The sequence below is a fragment of the Denticeps clupeoides genome, chromosome 1 (genome assembly GCF_900700375.1).
Source record: "Denticeps clupeoides chromosome 1, fDenClu1.1, whole genome shotgun sequence".
Taxonomy (NCBI): domain Eukaryota; kingdom Metazoa; phylum Chordata; class Actinopteri; order Clupeiformes; family Denticipitidae; genus Denticeps; species Denticeps clupeoides.
Genome location: NC_041707.1, coordinates 20,370,314 through 20,392,996, shown reverse-complemented (window position 1 = coordinate 20,392,996; position 22,683 = coordinate 20,370,314). Strand labels below are relative to the sequence as shown.

Below are 22,683 nucleotides of genomic sequence, written 5' to 3'. Positions count from 1 at the left end.
TTCAAGTTGGCATTACAATTTCACATGTTTGAATTGACTGGAGAGAGTTGGAACTTATAATCATGAAATATAATTAACCAATTGAGGATATGCCAGGGAATGTTATTAAAGAACATGCCAGTCTATACCCATGGTCTAAGGCAATACTGGTAAATCTAGGTTGACATTAACAGGAACTGTTATAAACTTTACATTTACATTAACAGCATTTATCATACGCCCTTATCCAGAGCGACTTACAATCAGTAGTTACAGGGACAGTCCCCCTGCAGCAACTTAAGGTTAAGTGTCTTGCTCAGGGACACAATGGTAGTAGGTGGGATTGGAACCCGGGTCTTCTGATTCACAGGCAAGTGTGTTACCCACTAGACTACTACCACCTTGCTAGAGACTAAAGGTGGTAGCAGCCTAGTGGGTATGAACATATGAACCAGATGTCACAAAGTCACAGGTTCAAACCCCACTTAATACCACTGTGTCCCTCAGCAAGACACTTAACTCTTCAGACTGATACTCTTCTTAACTCTATACTGATTGTACGTTTGTATCCCAAATGTAGCCCAGACTGCCTGCTCTGTGTTTTATATCTATATACATGTACATCTATATATGTTATCGCAGACGTTATTTTGTATTGCCAAAGGTAGTTTGTAAAAAAAAATTAAATGCAGGGGTGCCAGGAATGTGTTTTTGTTGGCAAAAAAGTTTTATCACGACAGGTTAGATAATTATCATTTATAGGTCACTGTACATACAGGTCATGCATGAACCATTCAATCTAAGTGAGGACAAATATTCTTATGCATGATGCATGAACTATGCTCCCCTGCGTTCCTGATGCCAAACAACCATAGAAAGTCAAAAACCTAATGTAGTCAGAAATCAGAGCCTTAAATCAGAGAGTAACATCTGTGTAAGATCTGTTCTGTCTGCAAAGAAGGTCCAATAATGACAATATTGTGGTAATGACTTCTACATCTTACATAACTTACACAATGCTCTTGATTCCCTGTGTCTTATCAAGTTCATCCATCAACATCTTGGTTGAGGACACTTTTTGTCCAAAAAATATGCAGATGTCCTGTGAGTGTGCATGGCATGTTAAGAAAGGGTGCACAAATGGTTTGTTTACAAGGAGAAAGTCTGACTAGACAAATAAAGGTGGTCCATTTAAGCATATTGAATTGACCGATTTTAATTAATCCCATTGGCAAATCAATTCACTTTCACAATCTAAATGATGTTTAGTAATCAAATTAACATGCACAGAAGTTTAGGTAGAGAAGGTTTACACCCGCACCATGTGTACCATGTGTATAATGCATTATGTACAGAGTGTACTATCACATGCATCACTATATGCAACTCCATTTTCCCTTGTGCCACTGAGGTAAAATCTAAAGCTTGTAAATCAAAATACTTTCTGCATCTTCTGCAAATTAGTAATACAAAATACAAGATTCTTGTAAAGTAAAATGAGAACAATTGGGATTTGTCTAAGCCTGTCAAGGCAGGATTAGAATAAAAAAAAAAAAGAAAATGCTGCAAATAGCCGAATGAAACAGAAGAGTCTTTCATTTTATAGAACATCTGTGTAAGATCTGTTCTGTCTGCAAAGAAGGTCCAATAATGACAATATTGTGGTAATGACTTCTACATCTTACATAACTTACACAATGCTCTTGATTCCCTGTGTCTTATCAAGTTCATCCATCAACATCTTGGTTGAGGACACTTTTTGTCCAAAAAATATGCAGATGTCCTGTGAGTGTGCATGGCATGTTAAGAAAGGGTGCACAAATGGTTTGTTTACAAGGAGAAAGTCTGACTAGACAAATAAAGGTGGTCCATTTAAGCATATTGAATTGACCGATTTTAATTAATCCCATTGGCAAATCAATTCACTTTCACAATCTAAATGATGTTTAGTAATCAAATTAACATGCACAGAAGTTTAGGTAGAGAAGGTTTACACCCGCACCATGTGTACCATGTGTATAATGCATTATGTACAGAGTGTACTATCACATGCATCACTATATGCAACTCCATTTTCCCTTGTGCCACTGAGGTAAAATCTAAAGCTTGTAAATCAAAATACTTTCTGCATCTTCTGCAAATTAGTAATACAAAATACAAGATTCTTGTAAAGTAAAATGAGAACAATTGGGATTTGTCTAAGCCTGTCAAGGCAGGATTAGAATAAAAAAAAAAAGAAAATGCTGCAAATAGCCGAATGAAACAGAAGAGTCTTTCATTTTATAGAACCCTATAGAGAATCTATAGGGTTTTCCTAAATTCTATAGAATTATACAATTTAGGAAAACTGAATATTCTTGACTATTCGAAAAAAAGTGTGACTTGTTGTGTTCATTAGTGCACACTTTAATTTGTATAAAAACTGTGTTCTAAACTAAAACCTTTTTCATAGCAAAGATGTTCCAGTTGTTTACCACATAAGACGTAACACGTCACAGGCGTCGCGCTGCCGCGACCCGGAAGTGAAAGGCGCCCCGTCCGCACTGTTGCTTTAAGGTGACGTCCGTCGCGATGACACGTGTCCAGCTGTTTAGGAGCCAGGTCGAGCCCAGCCTGGGGTTCGGTGGGGCTCCGGGGGTCACGGTGCTGCGGCGATACGTTCCCTAATCTGAAACATGGAGCCCGGGGCTTGCGGTAGGCAGCAGAACCACTGATATGTACCGTAATAAATAGTATAGCGGTTATTGTTGCTGACAGCACTGAGTTTAGGACTTTACACCAACTTGGTTGTGTAACGTGTAGTATTATGAAACTGCATTACTTTCTTCTGTGTAACCTTGTTATTATTCAGTCATTAAACATGGCGCACTTCAATGGTTTCTGTGGTTCAAAAATAATAGCTTCTCAAAATGATCTTCCTTTATAAACGAATTATTCAAGATGCTATATCCGAATTCAGCAAATTCAGTTGTGCATAATACCGCAGCTTATTAGCTGTCCTTTTGTCCCATTTTTGTAAAAATATTCTGACCTCCACTGTATTAGGAGCTCTTTGTGTCGATCCAACCTCCTGCCGCAAAAGGAACAAGCATGATGGCAAACAGATGAGTTCAGATCAGAAGGCTGCTGCTGTTCCGGTGTCCAAGGACACCAGGATGAAGAGGCTGTTTGGCTTCGAGAGAGAAGACCTCTCGTCCTGGCATTGTTTAGTCTGCCTCCTGAACCGACCCACTGACCCAGCTTCGCTTAGCATCTTCCGCTTCTTGTTTGGTGAGCACTGTCCGCTGTGGATTGATGTGTGAGCCTGTATTAAAGATATTCCGACTAGGGATGTGTATTTAATATAAATCATTGTGCTCCAACACTTACTTTCTTGTGTAATTGCCTTTAGGTAAAGGTACCTAAGGCACTCTCTCATGCTCTGTGACTGTCAAACAATCTAATCACTGTTTGGCGGGCTGGTATGCTTCCATTTTTTATGTTTACATAGATTTTACAAAAGTGTGCATGGTAAATTGTGAATATATTGCGCTACCATGCCTAGGACATTTCTCCCAGGCCTTTGTTTTAATAAATGCTAAATGCCATAAAATGTAAAGGAAGCACCTTCCTGCTTAACATCAGTACAGTTCGCTGACATGAGAATCTTTTTGCAAGACTGCACTATGTTACTCTCAGCGCAGTTTGCAGTTGCAATCTTGTCTGCTGATTTTATATGTTTACCTGTCCTCAGGTATGCTGATGGCAGTGGACATCACCCAGGAGCGAGGCTTAAGTCATCTGGACTACAAGTACTTGGATGGTGCCCCTGTGTGTCGGTTTCCCCTATTCAACTTCCTCAAACCCCTTCCATTGGATTGGATGTATCTGGTCTATGTAATCATGTTCTTAGGTTGGGCATGTAGAAATAATCTGTCTACCAATCTATGCATGTTATATTTTATGTTTCGTGATTCTGTCCCCTTATGTTCCAAACAGGGTCTCTTGGCATCATGCTTGGCTTTCTCTATCGTCTGTCGTGTCTCATGTTCATTTCCACATATTGGTATGTGTTCTTCCTGGACAAGACAACCTGGAATAACCACTCTTACCTGTATGGACTAATTGGCTTTCAGCTTAGCCTCATGGATGCCAACAGATACTGGTGAGAAACAAGTATTTTCTGTAGTATTCTGTAAACTGATCCTAGTTTCTCTAGGTGCTCTGGATCTAATGTGATTCCATTTGACTGATCTATAAGAAATAATATAACACACAACTGGATGCAGTTTAATGAGTTTTCTAAATGAATGTGCCATTATTAAAGGTACAAAAACTGTGTGCGTAACCATAGTGAGAAGCTACAGTAATAAGTAAAAAAAAATGTGCCTTTTATTCATTTTGGTTTCTGACCTTGCAAGACAACCTACACTGAGGGCACCTTTCATGGCTGCCGACTGCTCACTAAGGGTGATGGTTAAATGCAGAGGACACATTTCCTGATGTCACCGTGTGATGTGCTGCAGTGTTTCACAATGACAGTCACTTCACTTTCACTTGGTAATTCCTCTATTTCTGAAGGTCAGTAGATGGGCTGTTATCCTCAAGGAAAAGAAATGCACATGTTCCTCTTTGGAACTATACTCTTCTTAGAGCCCAGGTCAGTCACTTCACTGCTTCTTTAATTATGATCTTGCCAAATAAGTCTGTTGTAGTGGTGTAATTCTATTCCTTGGCAGATTTTTATAGTGTACTTCATTGCCGGAGTCAAGAAACTGGATGCAGACTGGGTGGAAGGATATTCCATGCAATATCTGGCCCACCACTGGCTCTTTGACCCTTTTAAGTAAAGACATTTAATTTTTCTGGTTAAAAGGCATATTAGCAAGGCATTTAGACATCTTAGATTAATGACATTGGTGGAATCTTAAATGGCTGCTGTATTTTGCTTTTAAATACAGAGATGAATGCAATCAATTTTTTTTAACTTATAATGCTCAAATTAATATTAACTCTGTGACTGTTTATGTAGTTTGACTGGAATAAAAGAAGACAGGGACTTTTTTTAAAACCATATTACCAGAATCAGCATGAGTGTGGGCAATCATGTTGTCTTTTCTGTGTTAAAATCAGTTTCAGAGAGAAGGCCAATTTTGTTTTATGAACACAGGTTCATTCTCCCGGTAGAGATGGTCAGTCTGCTGGTGGTACATGGTGGGGGTCTCATGCTGGACCTGTCAGCTGGTTATCTGCTCTTCTTTGATGCTACTCGTCCAGTTGCATTTTTCTTTGTATCCTACTTTCACTGCATGAACTCACAACTGTTCAGCATTGGTAAGTCACACAAAATCATTGGTTGGCATCACAAGAATAATTTTCTATTCAAATTTGTTTGATAGAGAGAATTTCAATAGTTATATGGAAGATAATACAGCAATATGTGCTGTGCTGCAGTTGGTGCAGAGCTGCATAAATTGTGTGTCATGTGTCTCCTTGTGTTTACTGTGTGGGTGAGAGCAAATCCATACAAATTCCCTTTGTGTTTACTGACAGGCATGTTTGCTTACACCATGCTGGTCACAAGCCTTCTGTTCTGCTACCCTGACTGGCCCAGGCGCTTTTTTGGCCACTTCCCAGCATTCCTAAAGCAAGTTCTGCCCAACGTGTCGGCACCGTTACAGCCCAGCCCTTCCTGTGTGTATCCCAAGTCCTCTGAGGTGTCTGCAATACCCCAGAGAACCTCTTCGACAGTCTTGCCATCCACCCCAAAGCTGAAGCACAAACTTGCTGCTGTTTTTACCATCCTCTACCTTGCTGAGCAGTTATTCTTGCCCTATTCCCACTTCATCACACAGGTACATCATAGTCTGGGTTGACTGGGGGAGGGCTGTTGTAAGCCGATGTTTGTAGGCTGCAGTTGTATAACAAACGAATTGGAAACTTTTCTTTAAAAAATGCATTCTGTTCCTTTTAGTTATAAAAGTTAAACACAAGTGTGTCTCATGTAGCTGCCAAAGTAAAGTATTTGCACAGTGACAAGCAAACATGGCAGTTGACCTATAGCACATGTTTTTTTTTTTAAAGTGGCTTGGGAATTACAACCAGTTCCATTTAAACAGATTCAGCCACATGCCTGAAATATGTCTGTCCGATGACTGACCCGTTATGGCATGGACTGAACATAACTCTTGGAAGGAATCCTGTGGTATCTGGCACAATTATACATAATTTTATCAAAATACTTTGCTTTTTCCAGTTTATCCCACAGATGCTGAAACTTCAAATCCCAGTTTGTGTAACTTCTGGCAATTCATCAGTGGTTAAGTTCTGACAGTTGCTGGCTGGATCCTTTGGGAAATTCAGTCCATCCCTACTGATATGAAAATCCCATCAATTCTGCTACCTAATTATTTTCTATTTGTTTATGCACAGGGCTACAACAACTGGACCAATGGTCTTTATGGATATTCCTGGGACATGATGGTGCATTCCCGCTCTCACCAGCATGTCAAGATTACCTACCGAGATGGAAAAACAGGGGATGTTGGATACCTTAACCCTGGGGTAAAAGGCTTTGTAAGATGTGTAAATATGAGACCACGGTTCTTTGGAATGAGAGTTTTACACATAAGGCTTTTATCTAGGTGTTCACTCAGAGCAAACGCTGGAAGGACCATGGGGATATGCTGAAACAGTATGCCACATGCCTGAGTCAGCAGCTCCCACATTACAACATCTCAGACCCAGAGATCTACTTTGACATTTGGGTGTCAATCAATGAGCGCTTCCAACAAAGGTATGGTCTACATAGCTGATAAAATGGTCATTCAGTGCTAATGTAGTCCCAACTATGAAGAGGCATCACCAGAAACTGGGAAGGCCATCAAGCTACTTGACAGACAGTCATGCTATTGATTCATCTGTAATTCTAACACTAGATGTATTGCTTCCTAAATTGTTGACCAATAATAAAAATATAGATATCAGACACATAGTGGGGGATCATGCTTTATGAGAACCCAATCAAAAATGGTTAAATGTGAGATTATTTAACATTAATATGAGTTCCTCTAGCCTGTCTATGGTCCTGCAGTGGCTAGAAATGACGATATGTATAAAGAGTGCTGTAGCCGTTCTGCAGCTCATATTGTCTGACCTGGAATGTCTCCCCTTATGGTGTCAAAGGGGGAAAGGTTACTTTCTGTTTCTTATGCTTTGTTCTCCCATAAAAAAAAAATCCACCAATCGTCATGGCTTCCAAATATTTAAAACTTTGCAGTTGGATATAAAAATTAGAACAAATGTATTTTTTAGTTCAGTCAGATGATGAACAAGTGGGTTAATTTAATATTTTTCTGGAAAAATGCAAACACGACTTCCTGTGTGTTCCAAACATTGTGGTTTGTGAATTGTGTTGATGACTCAATTCCCACGAATGTCCCCTCAACTTCTATAGGCCACTCTCCTCCTCATGCCACCTCTGTCCTCCTCATTTGCATTTAAAGCTTCACACACTTCCTGAGGAAATCTCATTGTGGGACTGGATAAAAGTGGCTGTAATTCTGCACCACGGCTGAATTTCAGAAAGAGACTTAAGATACAGTATTAGGGGACCACTGCAAAGCCATATTTTTCATGAAAGGGGACCCTTAAAATTCCCTCAGTCAAAATGCACATTGTTTTGATGCCGGCATCTAGTTCTTATTTCATGAAAAACACTTTGCGTTGAGTAGCACATACTGCCCTCTGCTGCCGAAAAAAAGACCTTACATGTAATCTTATATATATGCTACCAGTCAGAAATTTGGACTGACTTACTCATTTATGGATCTTGCATATTTTACATTATAGGACAAAACTAAAGACAGAGGACTTTGAAATAACACACGTGAGGTTATGTAATAAACAAAAAATATTAAACAAGGCAAAAAGTTGACAACATTTTGAGTCTTTCCAAACAGAGAGCGTTTGCTGTGATTGAGAGAAGCCAAGACTGTGAAATGCTGCAAACACCTTAAGTTAGTTTTGCATTGGATTCTCAAAATGAATCCGTGTTAGTCTCCATAACTGCCTAACTGCCACAGAATTGGTGTGTACAAACTTGAGAGTGTGTGTGTGTGTCTCTACAGGGAGTGCAGAATTATTAGGCAAGTTGTATTTTTGAGGAATAATTTTATTATTGAACAACCACCATGTTCTCAATGAACCCAAAAACTCATTCATATCAAAGCTGAATGTTTTTGGAAGTAGTTTTTATTTTTAGCTATTTTAGGGGGATATCTGTGTGTGCAGGTGACTATTACTGTGCATAATTATTAGGCAACTTAACAAAAAACAAATATATACCCATTTCTATTTATTTTTACCAGTGAAATCAAATATAACATCTCCACATTCACAAATATACATTTCTGACATTCAAAAACAAAACAAAAACAAATCAGCGACCAATATAGCCACCTTTCTTTGCAAGGACACTCAAGCCTGCAGTCCATGGATTCTGTCAGTGTTTTGATCTGTTCACCATCAACATTGCGTGCAGCAGCAACCACAGCCTCCCAGACACTGTTCAGAGAGGTGACTGTTTTCCCTCCTTGTACATCTCACATTTGATGATGGACCACAGGTTCTCAATGGGGTTCAGATCAGGTGAACAAGGAGGCCATTTCATTAGTTTTTCTTTTATGCCCTTTCTTGCTAGCCACGCTGTGGAGTACTTGGACGCGTGTGATGGAGCATTGTCCTGCATGAAAATCATGTTTTTCTTGAAGGATGCAGACTTCTTCCTGTACCACTGCTTGAAGAAGGTGTCTTCCAGAAACTGGCAGTAGGACTGGGAGTTGAGCTTGACTCCATCCTCAACCCGAAAAGGCCCCACAAGCTCATCTTTGATGATACCAGCCCAAACCAGTACTCCACCTCCACCTTGCTGGCGTCTGAGTCAGACTGGAGCTCTCTGCCCTTTACCAATCCAGCCACGGGCCCATCCATCTGGCCCATCAAGACTCACTCTCATTTCATCAGTCCATAAAACCTTAGAAAAATCAGTCTTGAGATATTTCTTGGCCCAGTCTTGATGTTTCAGCTTGTGTGTCTTGTTCAGTGGTGGTCGTCTTTCAGCCTTTCTTACCTTGGCCATGTCTCTGAGTATTGCACACCTTGTGCTTTTGGGCACTCCAGTGATGTTGCAGCTCTGAAATATGGCCAAACTGGTGGCAAGTGGCATCTTGGCAGCTGCACGCTTGACTTTTCTCAGTTCATGGGCAGTTATTTTGCGCCTTGGTTTTTCCACACGCTTCTTGCGACCCTGTTGACTATTTTGAATGAAGCGCTTGATTGTTCGATGATCACGCTTCAGAAGCTTTGCAATTTTAAGAGTGCTTCATCCCTCTGCAAGATATCTCACTATTTTTTTACTTTTCTGAGCCTGTCAAGTCCTTCTTTTGACCCATTTTGCCAAAGGCAAGGAAGTTGCCTAATATAGGGTGTTTATGTCATTAGACCACACCCCTTCTCATTACAGAGATGCACATCACCTAATATGCTTAATTGGTAGTAGGCTTTCGAGCCTATACAGCTTGGAGTAAGACAACATGCATGAAGAGGATGATGTGGACAAAATACTCATTTGCCTAATAATTCTGCACTCCCTGTATGTATGAAACACACACTATATATATATATATATATATATATATATATATATATATATATATATATATATATATATATATATATATATATATATATATATATATAAATAAATAAATAGATCATAAGTGTGATTGAATTGCGTGTGTGTGTGTGCAAACTTTGCCCCGGGTGAATTTGCCTGTGCCCAGTGTTCCAGGATGGGCTGTGACAGAGATCTCAGCCATGAACATGTATGATGTAATGGTGTTCCTTTACATCTTTACATCTTGTTCCTTAGGATATTTGACCCCTCTGTTGACATTGTGAAAGCAGAGTGGTCACCATTCAAACCAAACCACTGGCTGATGCCACTTCTGGTGGACCTCTCACCTTGGAGAGCCAAGTTCCAGGAGATAGAACAGACACTGGATAATCAAACAGAGATAGTCTTCATTGCTGACTTTCCAGGTTGTTATGGCTTTATGATTTTTTGCCAATAACATGAATCTTTTTCTGTGAGGTACATGGGAATAAATTTCACTGCATGATCACTGTCCTTTATACTCACTGGCTGTGATTTTTTTAATCTTTTGATTTGCACAGGCCTGCATCTGGAGAACTACGTCAGTGAGGACCTGGGTAACACTTCCGTACAAGTGCTGCAGGGCCAGGTGAGTGTGGAGATTGTGGATGAGAAGAAGAACTACACCCTGCATCCTGGAGAACAGATGAAGGTGAGACATCACTTGCTGCCAGGGTCACAGTCTATATCAGATTCTCTGTTGACATAAGCTCACGGTCCAGAATTTCATCAGTCCAAACATTAAAAATGTTAACAAGTAAACTTTGCGTAATACAAGCACAATATAGAGAATGCAACCCAATATACAAAATGCAACCCTGGTACCTATGCATACTTCTTTGATATTAATACCGTGTGGTTAAGTAACTAAAAGTTTACTGGTCAGTAACATGTCGATGTACTCCGAAAGGTACTTTATTTTCTGAGTATTTTCATGAATATAGAACTTTGCTGCATTACTGTTTACAGCTTCCAGCAGGTGCATACCATAAGGTGTACACAGTGTCTGCAGAGCCATCGTGCTACATGTATATCTATGTGAACACCACTGAGGCGGCGCTGCAGAAGAATTTCACCAAGCTGTCTGAACTGCAGGAGCGGCTTCGCAATGGAAGCGGTCAGTGAACAGCATGAACTCATACAAGCCAGTCGAGCAACCATGCGGCAAGTTGTTCAGTACTCGGTTTGTCATCTCTTTGCAGAGACAGAGCCTCTTCCCGCTGAGCTTCAGCCCCTGCTAAGTGAAATAGAAAATGAGGGGGCTGACCTCAACGCCACAGACCCTGTTGTCCGACTTTTCCTGAAACGACAGCGGCACATGAAGGAGGTGAAAAGGCGTCGCGAGGCCTCAGTCCTGGAGAGGTTCCAGAGGTTCTCCGTGAAGAAGTATTACATGCTGCGGCGAGGGTTCGTGTTAAAATCATGTGTCCTCTGCATTTAACCCATCTCCCTTGGTGAGCAGTCGGCAGCCATGAAAGGCACCTAGGGAGCAGTGTGTGGGGGCGGTGCTTTACTCAGTGGCACCTTGACAGCTTGGGATTTGAGCCCACAACCCTTTGGTTACAAGTCCAATTCCTTAACCGATAGGCCACCACCATTTTATTTTCTATATAATATTTAGTCTGTCCGTTTGGTTTTCAAACTCAGGTAGGCAATGCGGTGCTGAGAAAGTAATATGTAGTTGTTTTTTTCCCTCTTCTCTTTGGAGAGACTATTGGATGAATAAAAACCAAACTATTTCAGAATGTAAAGAATATTTTGTTCATATCAGTACAGCTGTAGTTAATATTGAATGTTTAACGTGGATTGGACCTGTTCTTCCAGGTTTCTGATGACTGCTATAGCCCTGCGAAACCTGGCCTTTGGGCTCCCCCCCCTGGAGCAGTTGACACAGGAGGTGGCCTATGCCAACATGAAGGAGCCTGGGAGCGAGGCTCGCCACGAGGAGAGCCTGAAGGCAGAGCCAGGGCACGAAGAATTATAATGTCCAACAAGGAACGAGCCAGTGACTGTTACTGAGGAGCTCTACTAAAGGGAGCAGTGACGGTCTTTATTACACTAAGCATTACATTCCAGAGACTGACTCACTGACTGACTGGTCTGGTTGCAGGTAGTGAGGGTCTATTTGGAATAATGAAAAAAGTTTTTTGTTTTTTTTCTTTCTTTCTTTCTTTTTTCGAAAGGCAGATGCAATAACTAGTACGGTGTCTTTTAAATAGGCGGCCCCATTTCATAAATCACAGTATTGAGCCTAATTGAATTTTTATGTGAAATGTTTTTATTTAATGCTTCAGCACGACATGCTAATTAAATCAACCTCAGCGTGTGTGTGTGTGTGTGTGTGTAACATTTATATTGAACAATAGCAACTACGAACACAGTGCACAAATTGGAGAATATGCTGAACAAAAACAAAACTTGTTCTTCCCTTTGATCGCATGAGTGCCACTTCACGTGTAGCCATTTACGTGAAGCTCTGTTTTTGTAGCTGCTGTAATAGTGGATTAGTCATCCTGTAACAGCGTATGGTTTCATGCTGGTAGCAGCAGCAGCAGCAGGATTTGAGGGGGGGGGGGGGGGGTCACACTTTGACTCTGTGGGTTAACTCTTTGATGGCTGACTTTATTACCCATTAGGCTACAAAACACTGTGCTGATAGTTTAACTGTTGGCTGCTTTATGGGCACCAGCTGCATATTTAAGTTCAATTTGAAGCAGACTGTAGTTCCTGCCGGGCAGCTAAACAGAATTCAAAGTGAAAGTGAACGGGCCTGTCTTTGCCAGGAAAAATATCCTGATTCAACAACAGTTAGCTGCAATATTCTAGCATTTGTACACTTTTATAATATGAATAAAAATCCTACATTTATCAAGAAAACAAACCAGGGTTCGATATAAACAGTAACAGAGCAGTTTTTTTTTTTTTTGTGAAATGATTTTATTGCTCTTCATTTTCATCATTGTTTTGACACATTAAGACTTATTATCGGCTCAGGCTAAAGTGCTTTAGTTAGATCCCACAGTGTCAGTAACACCTTCAAGACTTGAGCGCCATGGCACATAATATTTAAAAAAAAGTATGTTATGAGATACAGAAAGGACACAGAATTCTCTCTATGCATTAGTAGTGTATGGGCTTGAAACAGACTGCCTCACTGTAATCCAACCTTCTACAGGGATTGAGTTGAACGCCAGTATGTCCACTATCCCGTTCAGCCCTTTCCTCCATATTGTAAAACGGCACATGTAATTATTCCATTCACTCACATTCATTCCACACTTTGAAAAAAATCTGATGATGACAAGAACAACATGTAATTTCAACTGTTCATCTTATGGTAGCTTGACCTTTTGACCTCAAGCGTAACCAAAAATGGCAGATTTTTTAAAGCTGTTTATAATTTTCTAGCATGGTAAATTCAAATGTATATATATTTTTATATTGCTTGCTCAAATAAATTTGTCAGCTGAAAAAGGCAAACAATGATTTGGCCTTTCTAAAAATGACAGAATTTCATACTAAATGTTATCATAAACCAGTTTTGGGGGAAACAAAACATTATGAACTTGACCATCATTTCTGCTTCAAAGTGTATGTCCTGTAACAAAAGTGATGAATTCACAAACTTGACAACCAGCTCAACTACACAACCTACTGTGGCTCCACTGGTTAAGAGATATGAAAAATATAAGGAATTCCTTAATTATTTCACATTCTTTGGGCAAACTTCCCTTTGCGCAGTATAAAAACCTGTAATGATATTTAAGCATGTAAAAATCACATGATTACTTAATTCTCCAAACACATGCTGGTATGCACAAGTATGCATGTACTCCCATTTAAGGATGTACTTAGGATTACTTTAGGATTATTTGACTATGTAGTTCTCACAGTATGACACTTTATAGAAATTGTCTTTCTATATATATTAACATTAATAAAATACGTTCAGTCTATTTACAGTGCTGATCCACAATCAAAGCATGAACTCAAACCTTTTCACAGACAATACATGTTGGTCAGCTTCCCTTTTCCTCCCTTGTCAGTGAGTCTATGGCCACAATTTCCAAACTGGTGCTGAGAATGGAGTTTGTTCACTATTGTTAAGTCAAATTCATCCTCCAGATTTACATAAATACATTGGCAAAGCCCAAACACAGGTTTGAGGTAATAGAGTGCATATGAGAAATATTTATACACAGAGTAGTTAACTACAAACCAGCTGTTTCCAGTTTCATATATCTATGTAAATCCTGACAATGCCATATCTTACACTAGTGAACAAGATCCATGTTTAATGCATAAGAATACACTTAGCACTAGTTTGGAAATAGTGTCCTATTTGTTTCACAGTGGATGTGCAGTGATGGGTAACACATTAGTTACTGTAAATGCACAAAACAAAGCCCACAATTATTTGAAAATACACATTAGTTAGTGTCCACACAGCAAGGTCCTTCAACGTCAAACCTTCTACCTAGGTTGCAGGTCTGGGTAGAAGATGCCATGAATTACTCCCTCGATCACCACATTTGAAAATGTATCTGGGGAACAAAAAAAATTATGGGCAAATATTTTATTGAGCCATTAAATTAATCAGTGCAATCCATGCCCAATAGTGGGAGAAACATATATTACATGAAACTGGTTACAAAAACAATAATCCAGATACTTTGTGTAATGTAATTTGTGTATGTTTATATATCACTGAGCTTCAAATAAGAAACTGTCTGTAGAATTTCACTTGTGAATACTGCAGCATACAGAGCAGCTGTATGTGTGTGCTGGTGATGGTGAATGAGAGAGTGTGTTACCACGAGCAGCTGGGAGTAGATAGGGGTCCCTCAGAAATAGCAGCGCAGGCTGGTGAGTCAGTTTACTGTAAAGAAGGAAGAAAAATGCGCTTGCGTTTAGGTTTTTACTCCACAAAGGAAAAAAAAAAAAACTTCACAACATTAACCCCACCCTACCAGAGGTGTGAACCTTCACTGGTCTCCCAATTCGAATTGTTTGTCAATGTCTCGATATCGATGAATTACATACATTTTCTACATGGTCATGTGATGTTTTCAAATACAAGAGTTAAGGTCGTGTTCCCCTGTGTGGACGCTTTGATTTGCTACTACGAGCAGAAAAATGGTTTGTGTTCAGTCCGCGCTCACCTGATGCCACAAACACCAGCAAAACGCCTGTTTCAGACGTCCGTGGCATCAGGTGAGTGTGGACTGAACACAGACCCTGCTCAAACCAAACTAACGCGGTTTCCCAAATATGCATGGTTTTCTAGACTCCTGGTAAGATAATGTCATGTTATAGATATCTGGACACAAAGAGAAAGATCAGATTTTCCTCCATTCCTGCTTCGTGTGTTTCAAGGTGTCAGAAAGAACCCCCCTCCCCTCCTCGGATTCTATCGGCTGCGCAGAAATACGTCAAAGTTCAACAAATGACACCAGTGAGAGAACAAGGCCACCAGGTGCCACACCGCGCAGCATGAACTTTTTTTACCTTTTAATGCGACAAAATCACCAAGCAAGGTCATTATAATAAGGTCATTAACTATTATATTCTGCACTGCATCAATGCAAAATGGTTCACATCTGCACTGATTATATGAATTTTAAGACCCCTACTCCCAACACGTGTCTGTGTCTCTCCAAACCCCCATCAGCCCCTGCCTTAAAGGGGCCACTCAGAGCATATGCAAACAGTCACCCTGAACTGCGAATTATGCCAGTAATGTGCACTACAATACTGAGCTGGTGCTCTCACATACCTCAAATCCTCGGAATCGGTATCAAATGACCTTTAAAAGCAAGACACAGAAACACTTATTATTGTAAAGTAGTCTGTAAAGGTCACTTCTGCTCTGTTTAACAGACACACAAAAGAAGTTGTAAAGACATTCCGCTCTTGGCCTGCTTTGGAAAATGTTGTGACAGTGTCCGGTCTCTGATCACAGAGCACTGGGCTGTCAAAGCTGTAAAAACTTACCCACAGCTCTCTGTTTTTGGCAATGATGGGAAATGGCGGACGTTGAGGAAATCCAGGAATATCTTGGGAAGAACCTCATTTTCCATGATTATAGCCTATAAGGAGATTTAAAATAATTACAATTCAGTGTGTTTGTCTCTGGGACGTGCTCCAGTACTTTTGTAAGCTTGGAAGATTCTCCCAAGTACAACAATCCCAGTAGATCTTTTTTTTTTATTTACACTGCATCTTGTGACTATCAGAGATAAAGAAGATTTTTTTTATTGCAGCGTCTTAGCGGAAATACAAAGATAGGTATCAAGATTAAACCTACTCAATGTTGAGTTTTATAACAATGCATCTATTGTTACTGCATATAATGTAATGCAGGTAATAATCACAGTACATTTGATTCCTAAAATATTTCTGTGAAGTCCACCTACTAACTTTAACAAGTTTTTTTTATTCCCTGCTGATTTTGTAAGTTTGTTGACTAACAAAGAAATTATCAGTCTATCATTTCAATGGTAGGTTTATTTGAACAGTGAGAACAGAATGAAAAAAAAAAATAGAATGTCTAGAAAAAAAAAAAAAAAAAAAAGTTGCAGTGGCAAGTTACATATTAGATGAACGAGGGCCAAAAGCCCTACAGGAACAGGATGTTGGTGCATTCTGCATACATTCGTGCACATCCTTACAGAAAACAGGACCCAAGGTAGAGTACCTCATGAGCACCACCTACTCTCATTTCTCAGATCTTCAGATCTTATAGTGCATAGTCTTGTTACAAGTTTTTCAGAATTATTTGAATTGATTAATCTTCACATATCTGCTCAAACATATTTGTATGACAAATCTAATTAATGACTTTGACTTCCTAGAACAAAAGAGGAAGTCATGGTTGAGATTTGTCCAATGTGAGATGTTGACAGTAGTCATGCATACTTTACAGTATTATGCAGGCTGACTGGTCTCTTGCTCGGAAGCAGACTCACACCTTTCTATTGGTATTTCATTTCCTTCAGGGATTGTAAATAAAGCGATGATGTCTTATTTACGCTCCACGCAGAGCAGAAGTATCGAACCCAGATATTCAGTTCATTTTCAGAGTAACCGAACAAATGTTCAAAACACTTCTGGAACAACAAGGTACCTGGAGGTACTGCTCCAGCCCCAGCCTCCTCTGCTCCAGGACTTTAGGGACCCAATTTCTCACATGTTTGGAGGGAATCTCAGGGGGTTTAATTATCTTCTTCAACTATCAGCAGAAAAACATTCACTGGTTAACATGATGTTCCTTCCCAAAACAATTTTCATTAAAAGGGTTAAAAAATGTATTACAGTTACAGCATTTATCAGACACCCTTATCCAAAGCGACTTACAATCAGTAGTTACAGGGACAGTCCCCTCCTGGAGCAACTTAGGGTTAAGTGTCTTGCTCAGGGACATAATGGTAATAAGTGGGGTTTGAACCTGGGTCTACTGGTTCATAGGCGAGTGTGTTACCCACTAGGCTACCACCAGTCTTTTGAAATATCTTCAATTGACAGGACATGAATATGCTAAACATACAAAATACAGTTTTGCTGATCTATACATCTTTCCCGCTTACTCATCATGCTGTTTTGTAATAAGGAAACGATTCTGCAGCTACAGACCATTTTATGCAAAGCATGGAATTCACTGTAGCGCTTCTCCACGGTGTGCTGTCGACCACTCATCAGCACCTCAATCTTAAACACCTAGAGAGAGAGAAAAGGATATTAGAGGCAGAACCTGCAGTTATAATTGTACTTCATGGTTTTATGCTGAAAATGCAGAGGTGTCCCTCAACCTGTGGTCACATTTAGATATTTATAATAATCGAAGATCATTTTTCCCCTCTAGTCTTTCAAGAGAATAAAAAGTATTCTTACTCAACACATCTTTCACTGGGACACTGCAAGCAAATATTGCATTACAGCATGAACATAAACGGGATAGATCATATTCTACAAATATGTTTTGGGGATTTTAGATGAAACGTAATGAACTATATTTTAAGTTTGTAATGTAAGCCCTTAGGGTCAGTTTTGTGGTCATGGATTAAGCCTAGTTCTAGACTAAAAGGTGTTTTTTTTTTTTTTTTTTTTTTAAAGCTGTTATTCTTCCTTTGGACTTTAGCCACATGACATACATTTGCATTTACAGCATTTATCAGACGCCCTTATCCTGAGTGACTTACAATCAGTAGTTACAGGGACAGTCCCCCTGGAGACACTCAGGATTAAGTGTCTTGCTCAGGGACACAATGGTAGTAAGAGGGATTTGAACCTGGGTCTTCAGGTTCATAAGCGAGTCTGTTACCCACTAGGCTACTATCACATCAGACATGAATTAACATGAAATGCTTAAATAAAGAAATGTAACACAGTAACAAGTCTCTAGAAAATGAAAGCAAAACTCTAAATAATGTCTTATAATTGCACTTGTGTACTCATCATGTGGAACATCACTTAATCAACGTTTTTTTTTTTTTTTTTTTAAATGAAGGTTTTCTAGAAATTTGAAACATTATCTCATGATGTAATTTTTTTTACAAATTTCAATGAAATTCAAAGCAAAGTATAATCAAAGTTCAGTTTATACATGTTATATTAATTAAAATACTCGTACAACGCACCCCATTTTAACTCTTGGTACTGGTTATCACATGCTCAACGCTCAACGTAACAGAACTCGTGGAGCTTTCAGACCAGTGACATTGTCCCATGCATCACACCACCTTGGTCATTTTAGTCGCATATATTGGTATTGCATAAACAATTTTTTTTTAGTGTTGAACAGTTTTGACACCAATTATGCATTGAAATATTTGCCACAATAGTTTTGTCTGGATGCTTGTAGAACTTTACAGAACTTTAGTGTCTGTGTCCCGTGCATCACATGGCAAGTTTATGGCTTTTGTCATAACTTTATATTGAACTACCCAGTAGTAAAGCTCGACAAGTACTACATGTCACACTTGTTCATGGTTCTGATCGCTAGCTATGGGGATTAAGTAACTTGGGTTGTCAGATTGTGCCGTGCATCACGTGGAGAATAGTCCAAAAGCCCGGTTAATGCAAATTGCATCATTTTAAAATTGTTGTATTTAGAATGTACAAATAAATACCTTTACAGTCTTATTAAACACGCATGAAGTCAGTGAGACGGACACACGCAAAAAAAGGCAGACATTAGGCCCAGTGTGCAGAAAATTAATTGGTTTCGCAGCTTTCCACCTTGCCACCACCAGCTCCTGGTCGACATTTTCATCTCTGACGGCGGAGTTTACAGGCCTGCTAAAAACAACACAGGGCGGTAACATAAAGGAACGATGTGTGTGCGTGTGCGTGTGTGTGTGTCACTGTGACGCCGATGCCATATAATATATGGTGTCTATCCATATTTGATTATTCTCTTAAAACCGCTGTTCTGCTCAAGCGCTGGACCAAGTGAAACAACAACCACGCAGACCAAGACGTTCCACGCCGGGTCGTTCTCGATTCGTTCACCGCTTACATCTCACCAAGACTCGGCTTTGCTTCGCTTTTTAAAAATTCACTTTCTTGTTTTTCCACACAAGTCGCTCAATCCTACCGTGTAGCCTTTCTCCAGCGTAGTTTCCTCCGCGCGGAAAGAAGGGATGGACACCATTAAAGGATGCATTTTTCACAACTAGTCCACACTGACAGCGACTCTGAAGGCTGAAAGCGAGAGAAGCGATGCGGACACCCGGCTGCCCTGCCTGCAAGGTTCAAACGAGCAACCCGGCATCTTTTTAAACTTCCGAGTTCGCGCACGGACCACGTCGTCATAATAAAAGTCTCGGTCGAAACTTCTCAGGCAGATTCATTTGAAAAATGATTCAATATTAATCACCAAACGTAATAACAATGCCACAACTAAGCAAGGAATAAAATAGGAATTTATGCGTTTTTTTTTTTAAAAAAAAAGGTCCCCTATTTTGGTCCCTTATTTTGACATTTTGTTTGTTTTTCTTTTATGCCGGTCTTCGTGGTCCCCTAATACTGTCTCTGAAGTCTCTTTCCGAAGTATTCTTTATACACATCGCAATTTCTAGCGACTGCAGGATCACAGACGGGCAAGGGGAACTCGTATTTATGTCCAATACTCTCGCAAAGTGAACATTTCATAACAGGGGACCTTTAAAACATGTTTGTTTCACAAATAAATATTAGCTTTCATATGTGCTCGCACATGTAATGGGAAAGAGAAGAAATTAGGACATCAAGTAATTGATGTGCTTCTGTCCTATTCACCCCTAGAATTGTTATAACCTTTTCCCCCATTAGCAGTTGCTCATGTTCCCAGTAATCTGTTACTATAAGGCAGAGGCATCACAGATATTTTCACCAGGATGCCTCATATTGAGATCATGTTGAAAAATTCCATCATATGAAAACAAATTTAGATATTTGACATTTTCTGAGAAACTCCCCAGCAGAGGGCATTTCCTCCATCTGAACATCAAAGTTTTGGCAAAGACCAATTGTCTTGATGGATTAAATGTGGAATGAAAAAGTAAAATGTAGAATCTCCACTTGTACATCCTGAGGTCCTGTGATGGACTGGTACCCCGCCCTGAGTGAGTCCCTGCCCTGCGCCCAGTTTCCCAGAATGGGCTCTGGCAGCCACAACCATGAGTAACATCATGTCCTGTGCATAACACCATCTTGGCCACTTTAGTTGCATATATTGGTATTGCATAGACATTATTTTATTGAACCGTTGCACAGTTTTGACACACATTATACATTGAAATATTTTGTGCAATAGTTTTGTCTGAATGCTTCACAGAACTTTACAGGGAGTGCAGAATTATTAGGCAAATGAGTATTTTGTCCACATCATCCTCTTCATGCATGTTGTCTTACTCCAAGCTGTATAGGCTCAAAAGCCTACTACCAATTAAGCATATTAGGTGATGTGCATCTCTGTAATGAGAAGGTGTGTGGTCAAATGACATCAACACCCTATATCAGGTGTGCATAATTATTGGGCAACTTCCTTTCCTTTGGCAAAATGGGTCAAAAAGAAGGACTTGACAGGCTCAGAAAAGTAAAAAATAGTGAGATATCTTGCAGAGGGATGCAGCACTCTTAAAAATGCAAAGCTTCTTCTCGAACAATCAAGCGTTTCATTCAAAATAGTCAACAGGGTCGCAAGAAGCGTGTGGAAAAACCAAGGCGCAAAATAACTGCCCATGAACTGAGAAAAGTCAAGTGTGCAGCTGCCAAGATGCCACTTGCCACCAGTTAAGGCCATATTTCAGAGCTGCAACATCACTGGAGTGCCCAAAAGCACAAGGTGTGCAATACTCAGAGACATGGCCAAGGTAAGAAAGGCTGAAAGACGACCACCACTGAACAAGACACACAAGCTGAAACGTCAAGACTGTTTTTCTAAGGTTTTATGGACTGATGAAATGAGAGTGAGTCTTGATGGGCCAGATGGATGGGCCCGTGGCTGGATTGGTAAAGGGCAGAGAGCTCCACTGCCAGCAAGGTGGAGGTGGAGTACTGGTTTGGGCTGGTATCATCAAAGATGAGCTTGTGGGGCCTTTTCGGGTTGAGGATGGAGTCAAGCTCAACTCCCAGTCCTACTGCCAGTTTCTGGAAGACACCTTCTTCAAGCAGTGGTACAGGAAGAAGTCTGCATCCTTCAAGAAAAACATGATTTTCATGCAGGACAATGCTCCATCACATGCGTCCAAGTACTCCACAGCGTGGCTGGCAAGAAAGGGTATAAAAGAAGAAAAACATGGCCTTCTTGCTCACCTGATCTGAACCCCATTGAGAACCTGTGGTCCATCATCAAATGTGAGATGTACAAGGAGGGAAAACAGTACACCTCTCTGAACAGTGTCTGGGAGGCTGTGGTTGCTGCTGCACGCAATGTTGATGGTGAACAGATCAAAACACTGACAGAATCCATGGACTGCAGGCTTTTGAGTGTCCTTGCAAAGAAAGGTGGCTATATTGGTCGCTGATTTGTTTTTGAATGTCAGAAATGTATATTTGTGAATGTGGAGATGTTATATTGGTTTCACTGGTAAAAATAAATAATTGAAATGGGTATATATTTGTTTTTTGTTAAGTTGCCTAATAATTATGCACAGTAATAGTCACCTGCACACACAGATATCCCCCTAAAATAGCTAAAAATAAAAACAAACTAAAAACTACTTCCAAAAACATTCAGCTTTGATATTAATGAGTTTTTTTGGGTTCATTGAGAACATGGTTGTTCAATAATAAAATTATTCCTCAAAAATACAACTTGCCTAATAATTCTGCACTCCCTGTAGTTTCTGTGTGCCTCACATGGCAAGTTTTCAAACTTCTTGAATGGCTTTTGTCATGTTATTCTGTTATTCTTGCACTGCTTGTCTTGCACTGCCTGTGTCCCATGTTTGCACATTTTGTAGTCATTTTATCTGTTGCACACGTGCGCTTTATGTCAGTATGTAACTTTGATTAAATGTTACATGTAGCACCAGGTTCCGGAGAAAGATTGTTTCATTTCACAATAAATGACAATGAAGCTTAACATGAAGTTGAACTTTATATTGAAGTACCCAGTTGTAAATCACATTAAGTACTACATACATGTTAACACTTCTTCATAGTTCTGACCACTAGTTATGGGTATGATGTAACTTGTGTTATCTAAATGTCCCATGAATCACATAGAGAATCATCCTCATTCATTTTAAATTGGATGCCTGCACCACGATTCAAAAAAGCTGGCACAGGGGCAGCAAGACGGGGAAAGCTGAGGAATGCTGGAAAAACACCTATTTTGAACATTTCACAGGTGAACGGGTTCATTGGAAAGAGGTGTTTCTCATGACTCTCCAGAAGTCTCGTTCATTCACAAGGAAGGATGGGGAGAGGTTCATCACTTTATGAAAGTCTCATCTTTGTCTCATTAGACCTGAGAATTTAGTTTCTTATGTCCTGAGAGTTAAATAAATAGTGAAGTGACTGTC

At 39.9% G+C, this 22,683-nt stretch overlaps 2 protein-coding genes across 2 annotated transcripts; one reads left to right on the top strand and one right to left on the bottom strand.

Annotated features, from left to right (window-relative positions):
• Positions 1-2,521: 2,521 nt before the first annotated feature.
• On the top strand, positions 2,522-12,001 carry ggcx (gamma-glutamyl carboxylase). Its single transcript, XM_028992251.1, has 15 exons — positions 2,522-2,673; positions 3,025-3,249; positions 3,713-3,871; positions 3,958-4,123; positions 4,540-4,618; positions 4,698-4,804; positions 5,129-5,292; positions 5,512-5,813; positions 6,391-6,522; positions 6,603-6,754; positions 9,890-10,059; positions 10,195-10,325; positions 10,643-10,790; positions 10,876-11,080; positions 11,498-12,001. The coding sequence occupies exons 1-15, from the start codon at positions 2,655-2,657 to the stop codon at positions 11,655-11,657; spliced, it is 2,319 nt and encodes a 772-aa protein (XP_028848084.1). The 5' UTR covers positions 2,522-2,654; the 3' UTR covers positions 11,658-12,001.
• Positions 12,002-12,222: 221 nt separating this feature from the next.
• Positions 12,223-19,435, bottom strand: snx24 (sorting nexin 24). The gene is made up of 7 exons (XM_028992263.1): positions 19,269-19,435; positions 17,306-17,389; positions 16,800-16,904; positions 15,668-15,762; positions 15,450-15,479; positions 14,488-14,552; positions 12,223-14,217 (listed from the first exon to the last, which is right to left on the bottom strand). The coding sequence occupies exons 1-7, from the start codon at positions 19,335-19,337 to the stop codon at positions 14,147-14,149; spliced, it is 519 nt and encodes a 172-aa protein (XP_028848096.1). The 5' UTR covers positions 19,338-19,435; the 3' UTR covers positions 12,223-14,146.
• Between the last annotated feature and the right edge of the window lie 3,248 nt (positions 19,436-22,683).

Excerpts from the sequence above, each read along its gene's own strand:
- ggcx (XM_028992251.1), top strand. Across the intron at positions 3,250-3,712 it reads CATCTTCCGCTTCTTGTTTG|GTATGCTGATGGCAGTGGAC; the intron begins GTGAGCACTGTC and ends ACCTGTCCTCAG. Across the intron at positions 6,755-9,889 it reads AATGAGCGCTTCCAACAAAG|GATATTTGACCCCTCTGTTG; the intron begins GTATGGTCTACA and ends CTTGTTCCTTAG.
- snx24 (XM_028992263.1), bottom strand. The coding sequence starts at position 19,337 with ATGCATCCTTTAATGGTGTCCATCCCTTCTTTCCGCGCGGAGGAAACT. Across the intron at positions 15,480-15,667 it reads CCAAAAACAGAGAGCTGTGG|GTCATTTGATACCGATTCCG; the intron begins GTAAGTTTTTAC and ends TTGCTTTTAAAG. Across the intron at positions 14,218-14,487 it reads TCTACTCCCAGCTGCTCGTG|ATACATTTTCAAATGTGGTG; the intron begins GTAACACACTCT and ends TTTGTTCCCCAG.